Raw genomic sequence first — 21,782 nt, 5'->3', positions numbered from 1 at the left:
TCCAGCGGATGAGACCAGCGTGTGCCCGCTTCGTTCCCGTGACTGATAGAAACAAAATAAAGTTATGTTGACGCCAAGAGATCCGAATATAGTGAATAAAGTCAGCCTGCTGAATATGATGAACTGCAGACTCTGTGTGAACCAGTAAGTGCTTTTTGGTACTTTAATGTTTCTGTTGCATATCTAAGTTGATGACATAATAAACTTGGATCGCTCTGACTGATTTAAGGCGACTCCTCATCCCGCCGACAAACGCTCTACCCTCCATTTAAGAGTTAAACTCCTCCCTTGCCGCTCTTTTACCCGGATCAAAGCTCGGCTTACTAAAAAGAACAGCGCACGCAGTTAGCGCGAGCCGCTCGCAATGGATGTCGGGAAGAGAGGACGGCAAAACAGGAAGAACAAGATTCAGGTAAGTGTATGAGTGACAACGAAAAACGTCCTCCGACATGTCTGCGTTTCCCCCGGTGAGACCGTGACCCAGGTCTGCTCCCGGTCCCTCCTGACGGAACGCATCGTTCCCCGCAGCAGAGCAGAACCTGGCGGCGAGAACAGCGTCGGTCCTGCTAACCGGCTGTAGCTAAGGTAACTTCAGCCCGAGTTCTTTGGGGCGGGAAAGTTGTCTTGTTTATATTGCGCTACCGAAAGTGAGCTTGGCTGTGTTTGTTCCTGTTAGAAGTAGACTTAAAGATTGAAACAGAAGCTCCTGTCCCAACATGGACACCTGCCGGGACAGGAGCACTGCTGCAGAAGACACTTGTTCTGTGGACTGAAAGTTTCGTCTTTACTGACACTGTGCAGAATCCAGAAACAAACTAAACTGTGGATTATAGTGAAGTGAATGAGCTGCATTATAATAGGATCTGAACTGGATTTTAATCTGGATATGGATTTGAAATCCCCATGTATAGTGCCCTGGGATGATTTCTGTTGTGAATTGGTGCTATATAAATAAATAAATACAAGCTGTTTTGTTTTCTTTCTGTTCAGACATGGAGGCAGACGGTGTGAACATCTGGCCACGCATGGAACCCTTCCTCCTGGGCGCCCTGCAGGTAGATCCACTCAGGCTCAGTGGGGTTGTCCACGAGATGCCAGTGTTCTCGTTTAACTAGAGTCAATGTCATGACAGGTGGCTCCTTCCTCCAAACTCAGCCTCCACTATCTTCGGAAAATGGCGATCTACGTGCGAACACGAGACGGCTGCTTCCCTGCTCTCAGCTGGCCTATGTGGAGACACATCGCCTGCGGGAAGCTGCTGCTCCCAGAGGACATGGCCTGGCTCCTCTTCGAGACCTTCGACCTTCTCGTGGGCCACACCCCGCAAGAGAGGCTGGAGCGAGCCGAGTGCCTGTCCCAGTGCGCTTCCAAAAGCGAGCTGGACCACCAAAGGAACAAGGTAAACTGGAGGAAAGGTGTTTTCCGCGGAAGTTCAGGGTGAATGCTGAGCGCCGAGGGACTGCTGAAGGTTGCTGAAGTACCTGAAACTTAGGTTTTGAAGCTAAAAGAAGGAGAACGCTAGCTAAAAGTAAAGAGGAGCAAAATAAAAGCAATAAAACAAAATAAAAGAAGCAAAATGCTAGTGAAAACTATTACAACAATACTTAAAAGCTAAAAGTAGCAAAAGGCCAGATGAAAACAAAAAGTATCAAAAGGCTAGTTGAAAGCTAAAAGTACCAAAATGCTAGCTAAAGTAGCAAAAGACTGGCTACAAGTGGTTAAACGTTGGCTCTAAGTGGCTTAAGGCTTGCTATAGGTAGCAAAAGGGTGCCTATAAGTGGCTAAAAGTTGCAAAAGGCTAGCTAAAAGCTTTAAAAAAGCAAAAGGCTGTCTAAAAGTAGCAGATTTGCAGCTAAGAGTAGCAGAACGATCACTAAAAGCTGAAAGTAGCAGAACAGTAGCTAAAAGCTAAAAATAGCAGAACAGTAATTAAAAGCTGAAAGTAGCAGAACGGTAGCGAAGCCAAAGTAGAGCAAGTATGCTGAAGCAGATTTCAAAAAGAACAATCTTTGAGGAGCTCTCAAAGTATTTCTGTAAAGAAAATATTTGGAAATATTGTTAAATATTTTGTTACAAAAACCAGAAGTCATGGCTCGTATCTCCTGAATGAGCTGGACGGTTTGATGTAAGACAGGTTATTTAGCACAAAGTTTGCCGAAGCAGGAGCTGCTGAGGTCGGGGTACGAGCTTATAGCTCCTGTGTTATTGTTGCGTTTTTCCCTCGGGCTGACTGTAACCCTGCTCCCAGCTTCGAAGAGAGGCTGAGCATTGATACGGAACAACTCTTTTTGTCTTCAGCTGTCCGTGGATACGCTGCAGTTCCTCCTCTTTCTCTACGTCCAGCAGCTGAACCGCGTGTCTCTGCGCACGTCCCTGATTGGTGAAGAGTGGCCCAATCGCCGCTCCCCTTCCCCGTCAGAACGGGAGGCCAAGCCCAGCTCTCAGAACAAGGTGACCTGCTCTGACGCCGCGCAGCTACAGTAATCTGAACGCTCCCGGTCCTTTTGACGTCTCACATGCTGTCTCCTTCCATTTCCTGTTTTTGATCCGTAGAACTGGGACGATCAGGCCCACCTGTCGTTCATGCAAAGTCACCTGGCAGACATTTTGATGCTGCTGGTGGAGCCCAGCCAGCTGTCACAATCAGGACATGCTCCGAGAGACTGCCAGGTCTGTTCAGTGTGTGAGAGCGAGCGAGGAGTGTCGTTTTCTGTAATACAAAATTAGCGTGAATCTGCAGCTCTCACAGCCTTTGAATACCTTTTTGATACTGACTTTTAGTTGCTCGTTTAACTGTTTTTAACATATTTCACTCTCAAGACTAATATCCTTGTATTTAACTGGAAATAGCATTAAAAAAAAGAAGGAGAGGTTTGGTTTTTGACTGCTGAGTGTCTAAAAAGTCCAACATGGATTACGGTGCACATTTTAGAACATCCTTGGGTATCAGAAAGAAGCCTTCTGTAGGTGGTGCTGTTGTCAGGATATTGTTTTTTCCCAGTTTTATTTATCTTCATTGTTACAAACACAAATAAAAAGCTAACTGATATCAGCACAAACAAAGAATATGTGTTTGACACCGTTTCAATGCCTGTTGATAAAACTTTTAGTGACAATGAAGTTGCAGCTTAGCAAACATTTAAAGCCCCTACCATTTTAAATATGTTGTGTAGAATCAAATTCCATAAAGATTCATGGCATCTCCAAATAGTAATTGTTTGTGAAGATGAATAAAGTTTAAAAAAAGAAAATCCTGACAACAGCTCCACCTGCAGAAGGCTTCTCTCTGAGGAGCTTTTTCCTGAGACCTGAGGATGAGTAATGGCTGTTACATGTTGTTCTAAATGTTTTTTTTCTTTATCTGCAGTAAGCAATAAACTTAGTTACCAAAAGCGATTTTTGTTGTACAACCCCAATTCTGACAAAATTAGGACGTTGTGTAAAATAAAAAATAAATTGCGCTAATCTGCAAATCTCATAAACCCGTATTTTATTCCCAATGGAACAAAGGAAACGTATCACATGTTTAAACTATGATTTTTTTTTTTTTTTAAGGAAAAGGATCATTCTGAATTTGTGGTCAGACGAATCCAAATTAGAATTTTTTATTTGGAAAACTAAAGAGGGGAGAAACCATCCAGCCTGTGCAGTTTAAAAGCCTGCCTCTCTGATGATATAGCAAACACATCAAATGTTTAAACTAAGAATAAAATATGGGTTTATGAGATTTCCAAATCATTGCATTTTACACACTGTGTCCATTCAAATTAGTTGTTGTCTGAATTATTTTTTTTCTAACTTCCTGCTGGTGATCATCACTGTCTACAGCTGCTGATTTATGTGCAGGCTTCTGCTATATTCAATTCAATCAGATTAATGATGAGTGTGTGTAAACATCTTGCATGAGATGAAATTAAAATGTCTCTTCAGAACAAACCTGATGCGTTGTAGCTAATCCCCTTCCGTATTTGTTTTTCCCCAGGTATCCCTTGAGGCTGTGCGGAGCTTGGGTCTGCTCCTGGAGGGTTCGGCTGGCCATGGGAAACCCGTTCAGCCTGTCCACCGGCTGCTGACCAAGGGTCATCTCCAAACGCAAGCTGGCTACTCTCCGCTGAGCCATTCCTTCACCCTGCGCAAGCTCCTCTCCTGCCTCCAGCGCAGCCTCGCCCTCAACCCCTTCGGGATGACCGCCTGCCTCCGCTCAGGGAAGAAGCTAGCCTGGGCTCAACAAGGTGTGTGTGAGAAATCTTCTAGCATTGGCGCCTTGTAACAGTCTGCACCTGTTAATGTACCTGCCTGTGAACAAGCGTTCGATTGGCTGCTTGTTGTCTGTGCATTCCAGTGGAAGGGGCCATGAAGAGAGCCAAGATAGCCAGGAACACCCACATGGCTCCACCTGGCAGTAAGATGGTGCTGATGTCCCAAGTCTTTAAGCAAACTCTGGCTAAAACGTCAGACAAGCTGACCGGGGCCAATATAAAAATTCACAGATGTTCCGATGCCTTCATATACCTTCTGTCTCCTCTCAGGTATCGTCCGTTTCTGTTCACAGATGTAGAACGTTTTTGTTTTTGGGGGTTATAGCTCATTTGTAGTTTTTTGTATGCGTTTCCTTTTAGATCCGTCAGTGTCGATAAATGCCGTGACAGCACAGTGGTTCTGGGTCCAGTCCAGACCTGCGTCCACATCTGCAGCTGCCAGAACATGCGTGTGGTGTGCGTGGCCGGCAGAGTCGCGATTGGAGCCTCCTCTCAATGCACCGTCCACGCCTTGACCCCCACACGGCCGCTGCTCCTGCCTGGCAACTCGGACATCACCCTGGGTCCTTTCCACACTTTCTACCCCTCGCTGGAGGACCACATGGCCAGCGTGGGGCTCGCCGTGGTCCCCAACGTCTGGGACCAGCCCCTGGTTTTGGGGACGGACGGCCTGGCGAATGCCCCGCCCAACCCGCCGTCCGGCCAGGATGCTGCGTGCTACCGCCTCCTGCCCCCGGCTGAGTTTAACACTCTGGCCGTGCCTTTCCAGATGGAGGGCGACACGTACGAGCTGCCCGGCGGCCTACCCCCCGAGTACCAGGCAGCGCTGGACGAAAAGCAGAGGAGAATTCAGAGCTGGCAGAAAACGGTGATGGAGGCCCAGTTGAGCAAGTGAGTGGCAAAGAGGCCCTCGTCTCTCCAAATAGTAACCAGTGGAATAACTTCATTTGTCTGTTATTAATGGTGCAGATGCATCAGCTGATTCAGCATTTATACTATTGTTTTCCTGTTTATAGTTTCTTCCTTGTGATCCAACTACTCCTGCTTACTTAGTGCTATGTTTAACTATTTTATATATCACAACATCTAGTGTGCAGGAGGGCTACACAACTTTAGGAAAACCTGCAATGTGTGATATAACTGTTTATTATTGCAGTGTTGATATAATTTGTGATAAATCCACAGTTTTCTCACTTTTTTTGACATCAATATCACCTAAACCAGGTGTGGACATCGAGGCCAGTGGGAGCCTGTCGGATTCACCAAATATATGACAGCGTGCTACTTGAAATATAACTGCCTAGGATTTATTGCAGTCCTTTGTTATCTTGCGCTCACTGATACGGCGACAACCTTAGATTTGCCATATATTGTGCTCTTTTATACCTTTTGAAATATGTATATTTATTTACAAAAAATGACTACATTGGAATATATTTGGATCTCTTCAATTCCTTCAAAATCATTGCCTGCTTGATATTTTTGTCTCCTTACGCTAATCGTAGCTTTTAGCTTCCGTTTTGTCGATTTAAACTTCAAAGCTACACTTTGATAGTTTTAACTTTTAGCTAGAGGTTTTACTTTTGCACTGATTTTTAGCTTCTGTTCTGCTTGTTTTGAGTTTAACAGTTAGCACCTGTGCTGTCACAATGGGGATTTTTTTTTTTTTTTTTTTTAATTTTGAGTTATTTTCAAATTCTCCATCGTAAAAGCTTCAGAATGACACACAATTTGTTCCAAATTGGGGATTTATCACCTGGCAACAAGCTAGTTTTGTTTAGGTGAGTGCCAGTTGGAAAACTCTGTTTTTATTGGTCTGGAGTGATGTCAACGGGATTTCCAGCCATATATGTAAAGCTGGAAAGCCCAAACATTATACAAAGGGATTTCCTGGCACTAGAAAAAAAATGATCAGTTTAATGGAAAATTAAAAGAATTATTTCTGAAGACATACCTGTTAGAAAACTTTGATTTAAAGGTAGATTAGACGCTATTTTAGTTACTAGGATCACTACATGGTGTCTTTATGGTCTCGTTCTTACACAAATCTCAGTTCTGGCAAAAATTCCGACTCATTTTGCCAGCACGGGTCACAGTTCATTTTTTAACTAATTCCATCAAAGTCACTCAGCATTCACTTCATTGTCACAGAAACTGGAAGTAAAAGGGGGGGGGGGGTTTCACTGTCAGCACCATGAACCTATGATGGGATGCTGTCAGATGAGGGGAAAATCATTTGATTGTTGTCTTTTTGTGCTGTTTGTGTTTATTTTGTCATGGGTTTCTCCTGGATGTTCTGCGTCTGCAGGGAGCAGAAGCGACAGTTCCAGGAGCTGGTGGAGTTGAAGTTCCACGAGTGGCTTCTGGAAACCGGGCACCGACAGGAACTCGACAGCTTGATCCCGCCCACGACGACCTCGCCGAAGGACTCCGGCGGTGCAGCGACAGACCCCAGCCAAGTCGAGGATGCCACACATGCAAGGACCACACCAGAGGAGGGACAGTCCCCCATGGCCTGCTGAACCTTTGGCTTTCCTTCTGTTCACGGCATCCTTTCGGTGGGATCATTGTAGTTTGTGACCCGAGGCGGCACGGAACTGTGCGCAGCATGTGGTCTGCAGCTTGTTCCAGTTCAAGGGTGGAGCTGCTGATCCAGGTTTTAGCACAGCTTCCAGGTGTGTCCATCAAACGTTTGCTGTAAAGCAAAAGCAGCTATGTCCTTTCCACAGGACAAGAGGACAAGTACGGGTGTTGGAAAAACATACGATTTTTGAGACAAGATTTAACAAAAGTAAATATGAAAGAAAAACATAGAAGTTAACGGTACCTGTGTGGGTCTGGGTTTAGTCCTGGCTGACAACTTTTGGTGATAGAAATTCTATTTTTTTGTTAAAAATAAAGAAAAAGGCAAAAGATAATCTCAGTTTGACCATTTTTTTGCTGCCAGTTAGAAACTGGTTAAAGATGAGGACATTTTAAGCACCAGTTTGCTGCTCTACCACAAAGCAACGTTATTTTCCATTTGTTTAACATCTGTCAGCCATCATTTATTGTTTTGTCTTGTTTACTACACCGTTGTGACGTACAGTCTGTGCCCTGTACGAAGCTGATTTGCATCCTGAAGTGTTGATCCAAACAGTAACTTTACAACATTAACAGCAAAAAAGAAAATCTTCCACTGCTGTTTGCACCCATCAAGAAGGGCATTTTTACTTTTTGTCTTGAAACAGACCATATGCTACACCAGTTCTATGTTTTACACTGTTTTATGGGTTTTTTTCCAAGTATGTGTGCCTAAAATTGCGGCTTTTGCTCCCCAAGAGAAATAATTCTTAGCTTTAGACCAATAGAAAGTAAATACTGATCCAAAATTAGTTGGTCAAGGGGTAATATTTAATGTTGAGGTAGAAAATTAAAGGTACCAGTCAGGCAGCCATATCCTCTTGAAGCACTAATTCACTAAAGCAGCAACAAAGAAACGGAATGGAATGATTTAAAAATCTTATAAACCCATATTTTATTCTCAATGGAACATAAAAAAACTATCAGATGTTTCAACTAAAAACAATTTTTTTAAGAAAAATGAAAAACAAAAGTTCATTTTGAATTTTATGGCAGCAGCACATTAAAAAAAAAGTTGGAACAGAAGCAACAAAGGGCTGTGAAAATAAGTGGTACAAATAGGAACTAGCTGGAGGAGCATTTTGCAACAGGTCAGAAAGAGAACTTGATATAGAACAATTTTAGAGGCTGAATCTCTCAGAGGTAAAGATGGGCAGAGGTTCACCAGTCTGAGAAACTCCATCTAAAAATGGTGGAACAATTTCAGAATAATGTTCCTCAACAGAAAATTGTGAAATTTCAAATGTCCCATCATCTATAGTTATTAATATTAAAAGATTTCAAGTATCTGCAGAAATCTCTGAGCTTAAAGAACAACAGGCTAAAAGTCAGTATTAGATTTCTGAGATCTTCTGGCCCTCAGAGGACGCTGCATTAAAAACAGGTCTGATTCTGTTCTGGACATCCCTGATGGACTCAGATCACTGTCTGTAAACACAGTTCACTGTACCATCCACTGATGCTGCTTAAAGCTCTATCAGGGAAAGAAGAAGCCAGATGTGAACACCATCCAGAACCTCTGCTGTCTTCTCTGAACCAAAGATCAGTTCAAATGGACTGAGACAAAGAGGACAACTGATCTGAGGTCAGATTAATATAAATCTGATAGTTCTTTTTGAAAACCGCTGATGCCACATCCTCTGTGCTTAAAAAGCTGAGGGACCATCTAGCCTGTTGTCAGTGCACAGTTCAAAACCTGCCTCTCTGACGGTATGGGGGTGCATTAGTGCCTCTGGCATGGGCAGCTTATCTGGAAAGACTCCATCAGTACAGAAAAGTGAATACAGGTTTTAGAACATTGTGTTTTCCCATCCAGGTGATGTCTGTTTCAGAGAAGACCTTGCATATTTCAGCAAGACAATGAACCACAGACTGCACCCATTACAACAACATGACTTCAGAGTAGAAGAGTCCAGGAGCTGAACTGACCGGCCTGCAGTTCAGACCTCTCACCAACTGAAAACATTTGGTGCTGAAACAAAAAAATCCAGTAAAACAGGACCCAGGACTGTTGAACAGCTAGAATCCAACATCAGACAAGAATGAGACAAAATATGTTTATGGACGGTAGTTAAAAGAAAAGCAGATTCTACACAGTGGGAAACATGGCCCTGTTCCTATTTTTTTTTTTTAGAAATGTCGCTGCCATTAAAAGTCAAAATCACCTTATTTTTTTCCAAAACAAGTACAGTTTGTTAGTTTCAGAATTTGGTACACTGACTATGTTCCATTGTGAATAAAACACTGTCTTGTGAGTTTTTCAAACCATTGCATTCTGTTTTTATTAACATTTTACACAATGTCCCAATTTTTTTTGGAAGTGTGGTTGAAGATAATGTTGCAAAATAAAGGGAAATGGCTCTTTGTATGAAGGGGTTTTGTAGTGCACTTACCAGGTCATGGAATTGCTAAACAGAATTTAAGGAGCTTGTGGTCAGTATCGCTGCAGATCTTCCATTTACTTTTATAGTATCTCACCTGCATGTATATATGTAAAATATATATATATATATCTGCAGACAGATTATTTTTCATGAACCTCCCTTTCTCAAGTGTATGTCTGAGCATTTATTAAATCTTCACCCAGTTTGTGTGCACCACAGCATTAACACATGCATTTGATCCGATTGTATTGGTGTGAAAAGAAAGATTTGGAAAGAAAATTTACTGTTAAATGATCTTTATTTTTGAATGTGTATGCATTGAAAAAAATCCTGCAAGTTGCTGTTTACTTCCAAAATGTCCATTTGCTGATGTAGCTGCTCTATAACAGCACACAACTGTTTTTGAACAAATAGAAAATAATAAAGGTTTGAAATAAAGTCTGTGGCAATAAAGATTTTTGGTAGTGAATGATGCTTAATTAGTGTGTATGTGTGTGTGTGTGGAGGGGGGGGGGGGTGTCTATTAGTTAATGTAGTTCTAAAGTTCTAAAACTTGTATATACTTTTCTGCTTTGGTACTTTTCCAAATGTGTAAGCTGCTCAAGCATTAGGCACTAATGCACCCCCATACCATCAGAGAGGCAGGGTTTTGAACTGTGCACTGATAACAGGCTGCACAGTCCGTCAGCTTTTTTAAGCACAGAGGATGTGGCATCAGTGGTTTTCAAAAATAACTTCAAGTATGGATTCATCTGACCTCAGATCAGTTGTCCTCTTTGTCTCAGTCCATTTGAACTGATCTTTGGTTCAGAGAAGACAGCAGAGGTTCTGGATGGTGTTCACATCTGGCTTCTTCTTTCCCTGATAGAGCTTTAAGCAGCATCAGTGGATGGTACAGTGAACTGTGTTTACAGACAGTGATCTGAGTCCATCAGTGATGTCCAGAACAGAATCAGACCTGAGGGCCCGAAGACTACAGACATCTAAAATTGACCTTGAGCCTCATCCTTTGAGTTCAGAGATTACTCCAGAAACTTGAAATCTTTTAATATTATGACCTGTAGATGATGGGACATTCAAAGTCTTTGCCATTTTCCATTGAGGAACATTAATCTGAAACTGTTCTACTATTCTTAGACACATTTTTTGCAGACTTGTGAGCCTCTGCCCATCTTTACTTCTATATAAATATCTTGGTCTTCAGCTTTATGACAGATTGGACTGTTCTGTGAGCATGGAGACACTTCACAGAAAGGGACAGAGTCATCTGTGCTCTCTGAGAGAACTGGGATCCTTTGACATTTGCAGTAAACTGCTGCAGATGTTTCATCAGCCTGTGGTGGCCAGTGTCCTCTTTTATGCTTCGGTGCGCTGGGGAGGAAACAGGAAGAGGAGAGACAAAACAAGACTGAACAGTTTTGTGAGGAGGGCTGGTTCTGTTGTGGGCATGGAGCTGGACTCTGGAGGATGTTGGGTGTTGTCCAGTATGGACAACTATTTGGTGCATATCAGATAATCCTAGCAAGCCTAGCTGAACGTAAAACCCTCAGACTCGTTCAAAATAACAACCAATTGTTATATGAGATCAAAATATAGCTCAAATAAACCTCTTATGTCACTTTTCAAACATGAGTGGTACTTTTTTCAAAGCTATGGTGCGATTTCTTATTTTCGACATTTGACATGTTTACTATGCTCCATTCTGCTTTTATTCCCATTTTACACACCATCCCAACTTCCTAATTGCAATTCATCTGACAACTCCTCACAACAGCCTGGAGTACACGCACACTGCCGTCATAAAAACTGAGGCAGCAGACTTCGTGACGACTGACATTTGTGTCATTCTCCAAACGCTCGGCCACAGGTGTCTGTCTGAATAGTTCCATCGGTACGCGGCGCTTTATCTGGATCCATTCAAAAGGCACACAGTGAGCTGGACAGCTGGTGGAGTTGGCATGAATCACCGTGGGCACTGAACTCAGCCTGCAGGGAAGTGGAGGGGCGGGGGGGGGGTCAGTGAACGGGTACCAGTGCCTGGCCATTATGCTGTAATCCTCCCTAGCTTTTCTGGAAAAACTGAATAGCACTAGAATCACTGACTCAATTTTTGGATCTCATTTTCATGACAAAGCAATTGTTCCCCCCCTTCGCCTTTTGCTGTTGCTGTTTGTAAATGAGGGTGGGGCGAAAGGTATAAAAGACACTGACTGAAAGGCCAGAGCAACATCAGGACCTCAGGGTATCTCACCGCCATCATCCCTCAGCATCGCAGAAGCCGTACCACGCATCGAATTCAACATGGGCAGGGTGAGTCGGCGCCTAGAGCCCCGTCTGAGGCTGCAGACGGGCTTGTGTCCTGCAGGTTTTACTCTAGCAGATGTTAATGTTGTCTTTAAATCTCTTACCTGAATGCTTTTGTTTAAAGCTGAACCATCCACAGAGAGTACTCACACTCTCAACTCTTCTGCCCCAGATCATCTTTTTTGAAGACAAGAACTTCCAGGGCCGACGCTACGAGTGTGACAGCGACTGTCTGGATTTCCACGCCTACCTGAGCCGCTGCCACTCCATCCGGGTGGAGAGTGGGGCCTGGGTGGTGTACGAGAGGCCCAACTACATGGGCTACCAGTACGTCCTGACCAGGGGGGACTACCCTGAGTACCAGCGCTGGATGGGGCTGAACGATCGCCTCAGCTCCTGCAAGATGATCCACTTTGTAAGTCACCCCGATGTCTTGCTACTGCTTCTATTGTTACCCGCCACTGAAAGGAGATGGCAGACGATAATGTTTTTGCCCGTGTCTCTTTGTGTGTGTTTGAGTTTCTGTCTGTTAGCAAAATATCTCATGAACCGCCAGACAAATTTTAGTAAAACTTGCAGAAAGAAATCACTGGATATACCCGTACCGCTGATTAACTTTTGGAGTCAGCTCAATTGAAGGTGGCTGCCACAGTCAACTGTCCTTAAAATACACAAAAATGGCCATAGTGCAGACAATTTTACAGATATTGAGCTAAGGTTTGGTGTGACAGTAGCTGAAAGTGATCCCCAACACATATTCTGAGTTCTAACAAATTGCAGAAAAACTTTGCTTAAAATTGTGCCATTACTTATTTAGAGTCAAATCTGTTTATCTGTTAGCAAAATATCTCAAGAACCACTTGCTGAATTTTATGGAAACCTTTAGGAAATAATCCATGGGTGTACTTCTACAACTAATTAACTTTTGGAGCCAAACCAATTCAGGACAGCCAGCACAGCATACTGACATTAAACGTAAGAAAGCACAAAAATGGCTATAATTCGATCAGTTTTACAGATATTGTGCTAAAATAAGCTGTGGTTGTAGCTGAGAGTCATTCACAAGACAAACTCTAACTCTTACTCCTTGTGCATGATTTTCTTTTGTTTCTTGGGATGTTTGCATTAACTCTTGGAGTCAACCCTGTTTTGTCTGATAGCAACATATGTCATGAACCACTGGATGAATTTTAATTAATCTCTCAGAAAGTAATCATTGGGACTGCATCTACAACAAATTAACTTTAGAAGTTCATCAAATTAACTTTTGGAGTCAGCCTAATTCAAGATGGCCCCACAGCTACATTAGCCAGCACAACAATGGCTACAAATCAGTCAGTTTTACAGATATTAAGTTGAAATTTGAGATGGTAGTAGCTGAGAGTCATTCAAATTCACAGTATTGCATGAGACGTTATTTTCAAGGTCTGTCCTAAACAGCTACAACTCAACATAAGATGATCTGAGTCTAAATCACTGGCATAAAAGGCGGCGGGTGATATGCATTCCTTTAAGGACTCCTAAGGCCTTTCATTTCCTCGTGTGTTTTTAACTCCGCTAACGACCTGGTGATGGATCAGAAAGGAGTGTCGATGCTTCCAGTGATTGTAGGACTGAGTCAGTGACCCATACAGGATTTGTGGTGCTACTGACTCACAGCCTGCAGTGTCTCTCATCCAGAAATCAATGCAACAAGCTGCTTATGTATACAGCTTTGTGAAAACTATGAAGAGGCAACACATTAAGCAAGCAGCCGAGACAACAGCCAATGGATAAAGTGTTTTTTGTGGGAATGCTGAATCAGTGTTCACATTATTTACCTGTTTTTATTTCCCTTAAGTATTTTACAGTCAAATTACATCTGCATACATTGTGCTAACCATTCATATATCAAAACAGGAATAGTGTCTTGTGACGTTTAGTTTTTATAATCTTTATACTTTTTAAAAATAAAAGTTAAACTTTATTTAAAGTCAAATTCCCCGTAGTTACACATTGAGATCTTTAAATTTCTTCAAAAAACATTGTTCTCTTTTAAATCTGCTTCAGCATACCTGCTTTATTTTTGTCTTCTTGTGCTACATTTAGCTACTTGTTCTTCCTTTTAGCTGCAGTTTTCAGAAATATTTTTTTAGCCACAGTTTCTGTGATTTGAGCTTTTGCAACTGTTGTGCCCCTTTTAGCTACAGTTTTGTTAATGTTAGCATCAATTTTGGTAATAGATAGCTATTTTTAGTTTAGTTTAGTTTATTTGTACAGCACTTTTTTAGACAAATGTTACAAAGGGCTTCACATTAGTCAAATAAAACACAAAAAGTATAAACAAATCAAGTAAAATACATAAGACAAAATGAAAAATAAAAATACAAAAAAATTCAGATATTAAAAGCCTTATTATACAAGCAAGTTTTAACTAATGATTTAAAAGAAGATAATGAAGGGGCCTGTCTAATATGCAGAGGAAGAGCATTTATTCCACAAATTAGGAGCCCTGACCATAAAAGCCCTCCTCCTGCTGTCACCAGTGGAAAGTAAGAACAGATTTAAGGATCTGAGAGTGCGAGAAGGGATATAAGGGGTAAGAAGCTCAGAAAGCAATGATGGCGCAAGACCATTCAAGGATTTAAAAACAAAACATAAATTTTAAAAATCAGTCTAAAAAAAACCCACAGGGAGCCAATCTGACTAGTGTTTTGCCACTTTTAGCTTTAGCATCTGTTTTGTTACTTTTTACAACTATTTTTGTTCATTTTAGCATCTGCTTTGCAAATTTTAGCTACGGTTCTGCTTCTTTTATTTTGTAGGCACTGTTCCGTTCTTTTTTTAGCTGCTGCTTTTAGCTCTCGCCTCGTGTTCTGCTGATGTTTTGCTGCTTTTATCATTCAGCTTGTGTTCTGCTCATTTTAGCCTCTGCTTTGCTCGTTTCCATTTTAACAGTTCAGTTTTCGTTTCCTCAGTCGATTTTTAGCAGTCATTCAACACTCAGCATTTTCACAGAAGATGTGGTGTCTCTACTTTAATACACAGTGTAGAAGAAGACCAGTAGGACCGGTCCAGTAAACCAAAGATCCTTCAAAACTCCCGTAATTAAAGTCCTAGCATTCCTTGAAGGAATACCACCTGCTGTCTTCATGCCAGAGTTTTAGACTGAGATCATCTTCTGCTGAGAAATGATAGAGCTGTAGCTGTTTTGGGCAAACCTTGAAAATCAGCTCATGCGTGATCTCATGCTAAATTGCAAGATGTCACTCAGAATGTGGGTTGTGTATCAATCTCAGCTACAACTACTCCAAGTTTTAGCTCAGCGTCTATAAAATTATATCCATTTTTGTGTTGGCTAGTGTCATGTAGCGGTGGCAGCCATCTTGAGTTAGATTGAGTCCAAACGTTAATCAGTTGTAGATGTCAACCCAATGACTACTTTCTGAAAGTATCATTAAAATCTGTTCTGTGGTTCATATTGACACCAACACTTAATGCTGAAGTTTTCAGTAGCTACACAAGATTTTAGCCCAATATCTTAAAAACTGGCTGAATTATAGGCATTTTTGTGTTGTATCAGGTGAGTTAGCTGTGGCGACCATCTTAAATTGGATCAGCTCCAAAAGTTAATCAGTTGTAGATGAACATTCAGTAATTATTTCCTGAAAGTTTCTTTAAAATCCGTCCAGTGGTGCATGATTTATTTTGCCAACAGATAAACAGACTTCACTCCGAATAGTTAATCCCATTTTAAGCAAAGATCTTAAGCAATCTGTTCGTGCTCAGAATATGTGTTGGGGATCAGTCTCAACTACTGTCGCGCCAATCCTTAGCTCAATATCTGTAAAGCTGGCTGAGTTATAGATGTGTTTGTGTGTTCTAAGTTCAGCTGACTGTAGCAGCCATCTTGAATCTGGCTGACTCCAAAAGTTAATCACTTGTGGATGTGCCTTTGCCCTTTGGCAAAAATAGTCATCAGAACCTAAAAGTTTGTTTGCTGCGTGTCTCATCTCGTCCTCCAGACCAGCGGGAGCCTGTACAAGATGCAGCTGTATGAAAAAGCAGACTTTGGGGGCCAGGCTGTGGAGGCCACGGAGGACTGCCCCTCTCTCCTGGAGAAGTTTCGCTGGAGGGAGGTCAACTCCTGCAAGGTCTTCGATGGCTGGTGGGTTTTCTACGAGCGCCCCAACTACAGCGGTCGCCAGTACTTCCTGGAGAAGGGGGATTATTGTAAGCCTGGTGACTGGGGGGCTGCCAGTGCGGCGGTGCAGTCCTTCAGGCGACTCACCGAGTGACGGAAACATCACCGAAAAGCATCCAACAACATATTAGATGAGCTCTGTCAGGACATTAAAAGTCACAATTCTGTACGACTCTGAATATGTTGTGATTTTGAACTGAGGTCTCAACAAATAAAAAACTGTCCAGCAAGCAGATCCCAGACTTGTCTTTAGATTTTTAATGCTTGAGTTGTTGAACATCTTGAACCTCCGTTCTTTTAAAAACTGACTCGCTGCCAAATGCCAAGCGTCTGTGTGTGTGTGTATGTGTGTGTGTGTGTGTATTTGTTTGTCTGCAGCAATATTGAGCCACTGGGTGGAATTTCATGAAACTCTCAAAAAGTATTCAAATGGATGCACACCTACGACTGATTATCACTGGGAGTCAGCCCAATTCAAGATGGCCGCCACAGAAGGAAAAATCAATTTGGTAGAGTACTGGAAGTTATCTTCAGCATATACTCTAAGCGTTACACGCTAGGCAACATCTTTGTTTAAAGGGATAGTCCGGTTAACTTTGAAGTGATGTTCTGTCAAATAGTCATCAATAGTTAGTTCCCTGTCAGCTGTGGCCTCTGTCACAGAGCATAAAGTATGGAGGAAGAGGTAAAAGTCTTCCTCCAGGCTAGGATAATGGTTAGCCAAATGAGTGCCTGTTCTTTATCTGGTGTAAAGGAATACTATATTAACTAATAATTAACTTCTAACGTAACAAAAAAATAGAAAATCATCAGGCGAAATGTGAGAAAAAGTCTTTATCATCAGAATTATGTCTGTGATTAAATGATGCAGCCAAGGAGGAACCACACAAACCGTTGAATGAATTTAGTTTTAGTTAAAAACAACAAAAGAAACAACTCCTGTGATTGGTTCTGCATGAAGTTCCTTTAATAAATAGAACAAGCCCAGTGACAGAGACAAATGATTGCTATTACAAAAAAAACCTTGTAACTAAAACGATTTTCAAAAATTAACATTAATTAGGATGTTTTTTATAGTTTAAAAACAGGAATGACATTTATTTACCAAGTACCACTTACTTTTCTTTGATGAAATTACATATTTTTCCAGACTCAGTTTCTAAAAAAATTTTTGGTTGATTTTTAAGCCATTTTTACTTTTGAAGCATCTGAACATTTACCGTAATTCAGTGTTTGTATGGCAGCGCTGTTTTATTTTCTGTACGCTTGTGCAAAATTACTGAATATGGGCAGGACTTCCTCCTCGTTACAATAACATATCTTAAAGTTTTACGTTGGCTTTACAGCGAATGTTAAAAATAAGCAGCAGTCTATGACTGCAATATGGTTTTCTTCTTTAAATACCACTGTTTTAGTTCAACCTTTGAGAAAATATTACTTCTAAAAGTTTTTTCTTTTTCCCCAAACAAAATTACTTTGGATCAGAATCTTACAAATTGCTCACCCCAAAATGAAAATCTAACCAAATTCTTTAAAAAAAAAAAAAAAAAAGATTTATTTAAGCATGAGCTCGGAAATTATTTTCAGCTAAATACTACAGCATTTTTGTTGGTGGCGTTACAAAAGGAACAGCCAAGGTATCTCACAACAAAGAATGACCCGTTATCCTGTTGGACATCATGACCATTTTGTTCATCTTTTAAACACAGAGAACCAAAAAAAAAATCCTGCATGCTTGAGCAACTTTTAGAAATTTAGATTTTTATTGTACTGTAAGAAAGTCTATGAAAGCAAATGGTTTTCCACACCCTATTTTTCCCCCAATACTTCTCTGGAGTAACATTAAATTACAGACTTACTCAACCTGTAGGAACCTTGAACACCAGAATGATAAAAATCCCTTTAATTTATGCCCGACAAACATATACTGTGCGTTTAATAATCAATCTTAATTTGAAAATGATTCTTCGTTTTTAATCAATTGAAAGGGTGAAGCTCTTTTTGCCTGTGTTCACAATAACTGCAGAAGGTGCTGCCGGTGGACTTCAGTCCATGTCGTCTTCGCAGAAGAAGGCCTGCAGAACCTTCCCCTCGGAGACGTACTTGATGCTCTCGATCTCACCCCCACTGTTGCTGGGCTTCTGAAAGTGGATTTCCAGGTGGTCCTGCAAGTCCTCCTCATCCTCTACATCCTTGATGCCATCCAGAAGGACGGTCCGCTTTGCTGAGCCACAGAAGGTCTGGAATCGATAACAGAGGAGCGTTACGGAACACCCCTTTCTCTCGTCATACGACCCCTGACCTCTTGGTCTGCCCCGCTTACTGTTTGTCCAAGAAAGTGAAATAACGCAACTTTCTTTCAAAGTCAGAACATTCCCATTGATGACCGGTAACGCTAACATTATCTCTGACTTTTCAGTGCTTGCTGCACTCTTTTCTGCATTTTCTGGACTTAAAAACAAAAACTAAAAAAAACAATTGTTTCTCCTTGTTGTTAAACTGCTACAAATGTGATATTTATGTATGATCTGCCTTACGCCCTGGTTGACAGCATTGGCAACATCAGTAAACAAGTGATTTTTATTTTAAAAAATAACATTTAAAAAATCAAGTTTCACAATCAAAATTGTGATCTATTTTTGAATCTCACAACTTTTCTTTCATTCCTGTCATACGTCTTTCTTTCCACTGATTCTCCATCCTTTTTTTTTTTTTTTTTTTGGGCGAGTATAAATAAATTTAATTCAAAAATAGTCTGAAACCTGTTTTTTAAAGATGTAATATAAACTCCATGTCGATAGACCAAACCTCTTTAGGTATGTTCATTTAGGACGTCATTAAATTCAAAGGGTAAAAGATTATTTTCATAATTGACAGGATGGTCTGGTGCCCTGGTAACAAATAATAATGATGTGGCCTTTTGTTTCTCTCTACAATAAAGAGAAACATCATGGATATTCTTATGCTGCTCAGTTTTAAATGGTAAATTCTAAATGTTCTTTGTATAAAAGATTCAAAAGCATAATATTGACTATTTGTTCTGCCAGACCTGAAAAATGTTTTCTTCTTTGTGTGCGAGTTTAACATGATTTTAAGCATGTGTTTTGTATCTTACCTGAAACTTCTGCAGGTCGTATTTGTATGTTGGTCCGACCTTAAGGTTTGCTTCGGACTCTAGATGTGCATTGTACTCTCCACTCATGGCCAGGCTCATAGCAACTACACACAGAAAACACAAACACATTGACTACAGGAAAGCCTGTGACTCGATGCCCCACACATGGATCCTGAAGTCCTTGAAGCTGTAACACATCAACAGGACACTAAGAGTCTTCATTGAGAACTCAGTGGGAATGTGGAAGACGACTCCAGAGGTCACTTCAAAGCCAATTAAACAAGTCAGCAACAAATGTGACATATACCAAGGATATGCTCTGTTCTCACTCCTGTTCTGCATGGGCCTGAACCTCCTCAGCCAGATGATTGCAAGGAGTAGCTAGGGACACCGGTTCCAAAGTGGAACAGTCATAAGTCATCTCCTCTACATGAATGACGTCAAGCTGTATACCAAAAATGAGCGAGACATCGATTCACCTCACCAGGATATACAGCAAGGACATTGGGATGGCATTTGGACTTGATAAGTGCAGCTGAATGGTGTCCAAGAGAGGCAAGGTGATCCCAGCTGAAGGGGTTGAACTACCTGAAGGCAACATTACAGATGTCCAAGACAGCTACAAGTACATTGGTATACCGCAGACAAATGGCAACCAGGATGAGGCCACAACCAAATACCTAAAGAGAGTAAGGCAGGTCCTGAAGAGCCAGCTGAATGGTAAGAACAAAGTCCAAGCCACCAACACATATGCAGTGCTAGTCATCAGATACCCTGCTGGTTTAATAGCCTGGAATAGTGTACAGGAACATCTGTACTGAGTATGAACTGGAAGTCCCGCAGTCAAAGTGGGAGACTCCACCTAAGGTGGTGGAGAATGGCAGGGCTAAGATACTGTGGGACTTCCAGATCCAGACTGACAAACAGGTGATGGTGAACCAACCAGAGCTTGTGGTTGAAAAGCTACAGAAGAAGGCAGTGGTGATAGATGTGGCAGTCCCAAGTGACTGTAACTAGTGCAGTTAGATGGAGTGTGAAACTGAGACAAGAGATGCTGCACCCATTACAAATACACACACAAGACATTCCCCTTCAATTGCAGCAGAATAATCATAAGATAGATGGTTTTAGATTATTCCGTTTTGTAGTAAGTGTTTATCAGGAAAAATAATCAAATCCAAAATGCTTGTTTTCACTTCTAATTAACTTAAAAAAAAAAAAATTAAATATAATTCAAAATAATTAGATATCAATCCCAAGGTCAGTCTCAATTTGTCTAAAAGAGAACTATTCAGGAACCTCGGGAGCTGAATCCACATGGATTGGGACAAGCATGAGTATGTCAGAAAATGTGACCTGGTTAAACGTACCGCCAGGATGCAGGAACGTGATGTGTCCCGTTCCCGTGTTCTCATCGTAATCCACTCTCTCCACCTCTCCTCCACCTCTGCTGGGTCGAGAAAAACTCATCTCCAGCCGGTCCTTCATCCTCTCCGCCGGCATGGCAGGAGGAATATCAAACACTTCCAGCTCCTTTCTGGAGACATCGAGGTGGACCTAAAAGGATAAAAACATTATTAGAAAGGCGTGTTTGGTGGCCAGCTCGAGGAATCTGTCAATAAAAGCTTTCTTTGCAACAAAACAGAAACACTAATACAAAATGGTTGATCGCATTATTTGCTTCTTTTGATTGTTAAACCATTTTGGTTGCATTAAAAAAAAAGTGTCAGATATTTAAGAGTACCTGAAACTTCACAGGAGTTTCCATGGTGATTCCTTTAGGTTTCACATCCAAAGTGATGCCCTCACAGGACACTTGGCATTTGGTCATCTTCAGGATCTTAGAGGCCACTGGAGGACCAACAGCATGGCAGTCATGTTGGAGTATTTCATTTACGCTTTGAGTTAGAAGAAAGTAATGCTGTACATGTGTATTATAGGTATCATTACAACAAAGTTGGATATTTACATATATAACATGTTGACTTTGATCAACAACAGGTCCAATGAATGAAATAATTATCTGATCTCGTTTTGACTCTGAATGTTTCCTCACTTACAGAATAATGAATAATCTCTATTTATTATTTTTTAATTTGGTTTTTTTTTTTTCCATTTTAATGGAGAGAAAAAAAATCAATGACAAATCCAGAAAAAAAAAACGTGAAATATGTGTTTGATCACATACAAACCAGGCAGAGTTCTGACTCCCACACTGGTTATGTGCCCAGGGATTTAAATGTAAAAATAAATTTAAATCCCTAGTTATAAAGCAACAGAATAAAAGGAATGCAGAGGGGGGTGTACATATTTGCAGTGTGTGTCTTCCACTCATGCCTGTCCTGTACCAACAGACACACCTCCTGTGTGCCAGCAGCAGATTTAACCATCAGGTGTACCTTTCTCCTCCTCAAAGGTGATGAGTGCCTGTCCTCCTCGGAGCAGCACTGCAGCTCTCTGGCTGATGGTAAACACTCCTCTGATCAGCTGACTGCTGTCCTCACACTCTTCTGTGTCCTCTTTCGCTGGAGCCAGAAACCTCACGTCTGTGTTCGGAATCTGAGCACAGATCTGAACAAGAAACACACAATTTTAGTTCAGCATCTGGAACATTAAAACCAATAATGTAAGTCTTACTGTTTATATGTCAGTATAGACAGTATACAGAACATGTGACTATAGACTATAGGAAGCAAAAAGACTATGAAGTTGAAAGTTTTCAAAAAGAGAGACCCATGAAGATGAGATTCAGAAAAAGCCTGTAGAAGTCTAACTCAGAGAGAACCTGTAAAAGTCTGGTTAGAGACAAGAACCTGTAAAAGTCTGGTTTAGAGACAAGAACCTGTAAAAGTCTGGTTAGAGACAAGAACCTGTAAGAGTCTGGTTTAGAGACAAGAACCTGTAAGAGTCTGGTT

At 41.3% G+C, this 21,782-nt stretch overlaps 3 protein-coding genes across 4 annotated transcripts in view; 2 read left to right on the top strand and 1 right to left on the bottom strand.

Annotated features, from left to right (window-relative positions):
* Positions 1–259: 259 nt before the first annotated feature.
* tbccd1 (TBCC domain containing 1) lies at positions 260–9,703 on the top strand. Its single transcript, XM_017421100.3, has 9 exons — positions 260–585; positions 991–1,055; positions 1,133–1,399; positions 2,299–2,451; positions 2,554–2,670; positions 3,983–4,232; positions 4,343–4,529; positions 4,620–5,150; positions 6,568–9,703. The coding sequence occupies exons 2-9, from the start codon at positions 993–995 to the stop codon at positions 6,779–6,781; spliced, it is 1,782 nt and encodes a 593-aa protein (XP_017276589.1). The 5' UTR covers positions 260–585; positions 991–992; the 3' UTR covers positions 6,782–9,703.
* Positions 9,704–11,442: 1,739 nt separating this feature from the next.
* Positions 11,443–15,987, top strand: crygs2 (crystallin, gamma S2). Its single transcript, XM_017421125.3, has 3 exons — positions 11,443–11,575; positions 11,742–11,984; positions 15,574–15,987. Exons 1-3 carry the CDS (start codon positions 11,567–11,569, stop codon positions 15,844–15,846), a joined length of 525 nt encoding a protein of 174 aa, XP_017276614.1. The 5' UTR covers positions 11,443–11,566; the 3' UTR covers positions 15,847–15,987.
* Positions 15,988–16,696: 709 nt separating this feature from the next.
* nmi (N-myc (and STAT) interactor) overlaps positions 16,697–21,782 on the bottom strand; it is an 8,404-nt gene continuing 3,318 nt past the window's right edge. For both annotated transcript variants that reach the window (XM_017421110.3, XM_025006957.2), the window contains 5 exons: positions 21,267–21,438; positions 20,612–20,718; positions 20,238–20,424; positions 18,868–18,971; positions 16,697–17,992 (listed from right to left, as the gene is read on the bottom strand). In XM_017421110.3, coding sequence (XP_017276599.1) covers positions 17,798–17,992; positions 18,868–18,971; positions 20,238–20,424; positions 20,612–20,718; positions 21,267–21,438 — 765 coding nt within the window. In that variant the 3' untranslated portion in view covers positions 16,697–17,797. The remainder of the gene's footprint in view (positions 17,993–18,867; positions 18,972–20,237; positions 20,425–20,611; positions 20,719–21,266; positions 21,439–21,782) is intronic.

The sequence above is a fragment of the Kryptolebias marmoratus genome, linkage group LG6, assembly GCF_001649575.2.
Source record: "Kryptolebias marmoratus isolate JLee-2015 linkage group LG6, ASM164957v2, whole genome shotgun sequence".
In the NCBI taxonomy this organism is placed as follows: domain Eukaryota; kingdom Metazoa; phylum Chordata; class Actinopteri; order Cyprinodontiformes; family Rivulidae; genus Kryptolebias; species Kryptolebias marmoratus.
This window is presented reverse-complemented; position numbering and strand designations above follow the sequence as displayed.

What these genes read in the sequence shown, in the direction of transcription:
- crygs2 (XM_017421125.3), top strand. An exon ending in CCTGCAAGATGATCCACTTT is followed by an intron (nt 11,985 to 15,573) that starts GTAAGTCACCCC and finishes CTCGTCCTCCAG; the next exon opens with ACCAGCGGGAGCCTGTACAA.
- tbccd1 (XM_017421100.3), top strand. Translation starts at nt 993, where the DNA reads ATGGAGGCAGACGGTGTGAACATCTGGCCACGCATGGAACCCTTCCTC. An exon ending in GCTAGCCTGGGCTCAACAAG is followed by an intron (nt 4,233 to 4,342) that starts GTGTGTGTGAGA and finishes TGTGCATTCCAG; the next exon opens with TGGAAGGGGCCATGAAGAGA. An exon ending in ATGGAGGCCCAGTTGAGCAA is followed by an intron (nt 5,151 to 6,567) that starts GTGAGTGGCAAA and finishes CTGCGTCTGCAG; the next exon opens with GGAGCAGAAGCGACAGTTCC.